This window comes from Rhagoletis zephyria, unplaced genomic scaffold, assembly GCF_001687245.7.
Source record: "Rhagoletis zephyria isolate East Lansing unplaced genomic scaffold, Rhagoletis_zephyria_1.1 Rzeph_scaffold_00223, whole genome shotgun sequence".
Lineage (NCBI taxonomy): Eukaryota > Metazoa > Arthropoda > Insecta > Diptera > Tephritidae > Rhagoletis > Rhagoletis zephyria.
The window spans coordinates 184,194-187,177 of record NW_016157307.1 but is presented as its reverse complement, the minus strand read 5'-3'; the positions used below and the strand labels follow the sequence as shown (position 1 = coordinate 187,177).

General features: G+C 38.6%; 1 protein-coding gene across 1 annotated transcript; it reads right to left on the bottom strand.

Annotated features, from left to right (window-relative positions):
* Window positions 1-847: 847 nt before the first annotated feature.
* Window positions 848-1,639, bottom strand: LOC108358215 (heat shock protein 23-like). Its single transcript, XM_017609418.1, has one exon. It carries the CDS (start codon window positions 1,426-1,428, stop codon window positions 907-909), a length of 522 nt encoding a protein of 173 aa, XP_017464907.1. The 5' UTR covers window positions 1,429-1,639; the 3' UTR covers window positions 848-906.
* Between the last annotated feature and the right edge of the window lie 1,345 nt (window positions 1,640-2,984).

Genomic DNA, 2,984 nt, shown 5'->3' with positions numbered 1-2,984 from the left:
TATCCGAAACTGTGCTGATATGACACCCATATTGCGAGCGTCGACTAGTAGGAGATAAACGACTATTATTCTATTATCGCTTTTACATGGTATTCTGGATGCCGATTTCTCGTTTAATAAGCGAGTGTCAATATTTTAAGTCGCTCATCTTTCTACCACAAATTATTTTTAGAAGGATGAGCCACTAAAACTATGCACACTCATTTATTGAACGAGAAAACGATATTGCTAGTACCATAGATAGTCGGTAATCGACTAAGAGTCGTTTATCTACAACTATCTACACCCCTATTGCGAGTGTTGACTAGTTGTAGATAAATGACTCTTAGTCGATTATCGACTATCTATGGCACTACCAACGTCGTTTTCTCGGTCAATAAATGAACGTGAATAGTTTTTAGTCGCTCATCCTACTAGAAATAATTAGTTGTCGAAAAATGAGCGACTTAAATATTCACACCCGCTTATTGAACGAGAAATCGACATCCACGATACCAAGTAAAAGCGATAATAGAATAATAGTCGTTTACCTACTACTAGTCGACACTCGCAATATGGGTGATAACCTTTCAAGAACTCAGTCGCTACGATCGACCTCTACAATTGTCTCAGTTCATACAGAGTTTTATTTTGTGGTTTGGACACCATTTATATGTAGCAGCAAGGCATTGCATTTAACCCAAATCCATCTAACTGAACTTAAGCTGAAAAACGATTTGCTGAGTCCATTGCACTATAAAAGGAAACGTGTTTTTACCATTCTTACTAGAATTTAGCATTTTTATGTTATTTTATATTGTTTATATTTTTTAAATTAAATGCAATTTTAACCTACGACCAGATTTACTTTTCTCAACAATTGAATAATTTAATAATTTTCAATCAGTTCATAATACATTTTGGAAATCAAAGTTTTGATGCCTTTGGTTTCTCTTCTGCGGTGCTGTCTTTTGGATTTTCCTTCACGTTCAAGTGTGCCGGACCAGTCTGTTGAATTTGAATCACTCGTTCGTTGGACTTGTCCTCTATGGCAGGTTTTGGTACACTGACCGTTAGCACGCCATCCGATGATAGAGTTGAAACTACTTTACCAGCATCGAAGCCTTTGGGCAGTGCATAGCGACGAACGAAATGACGTGATATATAACCATGATCATCTGCCCGCTCCTCGTGTTTACCCTCCACCACGACGTGGTTGTCAACTACTTTAACGCTGAGCTCACTTGGCTTAAACTGCTGCACATCCATACTGGCTTGAAAACCATCTTTTCCCACTGAGGCAATAGGCAGATCTCTTTCGAATTTCCTTAATTGACCACTAGGCGAAGTGGTGATCGCGGGCCAGTGTGTGTAGAACACCGGTTCGTAGAAAGGTGTGAGGCGGCTTAAGTCGTCAGCCAAACTCAAGAGCAATGGTAGGTTCGCCATTCTAAATTTGATGTGATTGTATTTCTGTACTTTCACTTATAAACGGTATTTAAAACACGGTATCTTTTGCAAGAACGGTGGCTTCTCTAGCTTTGGTATTATAGATTGTGTGCGCTTATTCAACGCTTTGATATGTTTGCAGTTTCGAATTCAACTATGCCGGTTGTTGAGAGTGTCGGCCTTTATATACCCGCAGCTGTTGGTGACCCGCTTATGATAAGGTGAGGTATAGAGGCAACAATAATACTGAGCAAAGCCTGCAATGAGCAATATTACCTACTTACATACATACCCAGTAGCGAAAATGGTCACTGGTGACATCGTCACTAATGAGGATTTAGTGGCATCGTTGCACTTGCTGTGAATCCTAAACGACATATGTGACCTGGTCTACGAAAAGGGAGCTTACGTGCGAAAACTAGTTTTCTGTGAAAAAGCTGTTAAAAGTAAGCAACTCGTTTCGTCAGTTTCTCATTATCTCGTTAATTGTTCTCCGCGCCGGACGTCCAGTAAGTGGTGTTGTTGGTCCAGTAAGTAAGCAAGTTAGGATTTTCTGCTTTTCACCACGTGAAAAAGCATCTCATCTTCCATCCGAATCAACCAAAAAGTGAAAATTGATTTTTTGACACCTAAGCCCCCTTTCCGTAGACCAGGTCACATATATGTAGCTGACAATGACACTGGTGTATGTGCACAAATACCCAGGGGGAAAATGGGAATGCAGTACATTTTTCTACTAGGAAGAGATTAACAACTATTTTTGAACGAAAAGATGTATCGCTATGTAAGCGAGAAAATGACGTGCAGGTCTACCAACTTGCTTCAAACTGGCCCTATTTTACTTCAAATGGCACTTAATTTTTCAATTTGGCACAAAGTGCCAAAATGGCACTTTTGAAAAATTATAATATTTCGATACATTTTTGTGAAATCCTTTGCGTGGACTTCTTTTTATCCACTAGAAGTTTTTAATTTCTATAGTGTGCAGAACTGGTTTATCTTACTTTGGCTTTGGACTTTTGTTTTCGGAATGTGTTCTAATTTTAATGCTAAATGGGAAGAATTAAAAAGAATGACACCTTTAGTGGCACTTTTATTTTTCTATTTGGTACTTTTTTATCTTTAATATAGTACTTCGAAGCTAAGTATAGTTCGCAGCCCTGCTGACGTGTAGCTTTGAAGCTACAAACAAAACAAAAAGTTTGAAAACTAACTCAGGTATGTTTTTTTCACGTGATCTCAACAGCTGCTGTAGCCGAATGGATGCATGTTTGACTGCCGTGTTGTTGGTCACGGGTTCAAAACCGGTGGCACGGACTTAATTTTTACTTTTATTATTATTTTAAATTCTATTTATAGTTTCGTAAAGCGACAAGCAACTTTCGTATGACATCGCTGTGGGGAATTTCTTGCATCTTTTCGTGCGTAGGTCACAGGGGCTATCCATTACTTTTTGCATTCCCAGACATTACCTTTTCCTACTGGGTAGATAAAATATTCTCTCAGTATTGCCTAAAGAGAGAAACAAACATTCGTTCACCTATACATAAATAAAT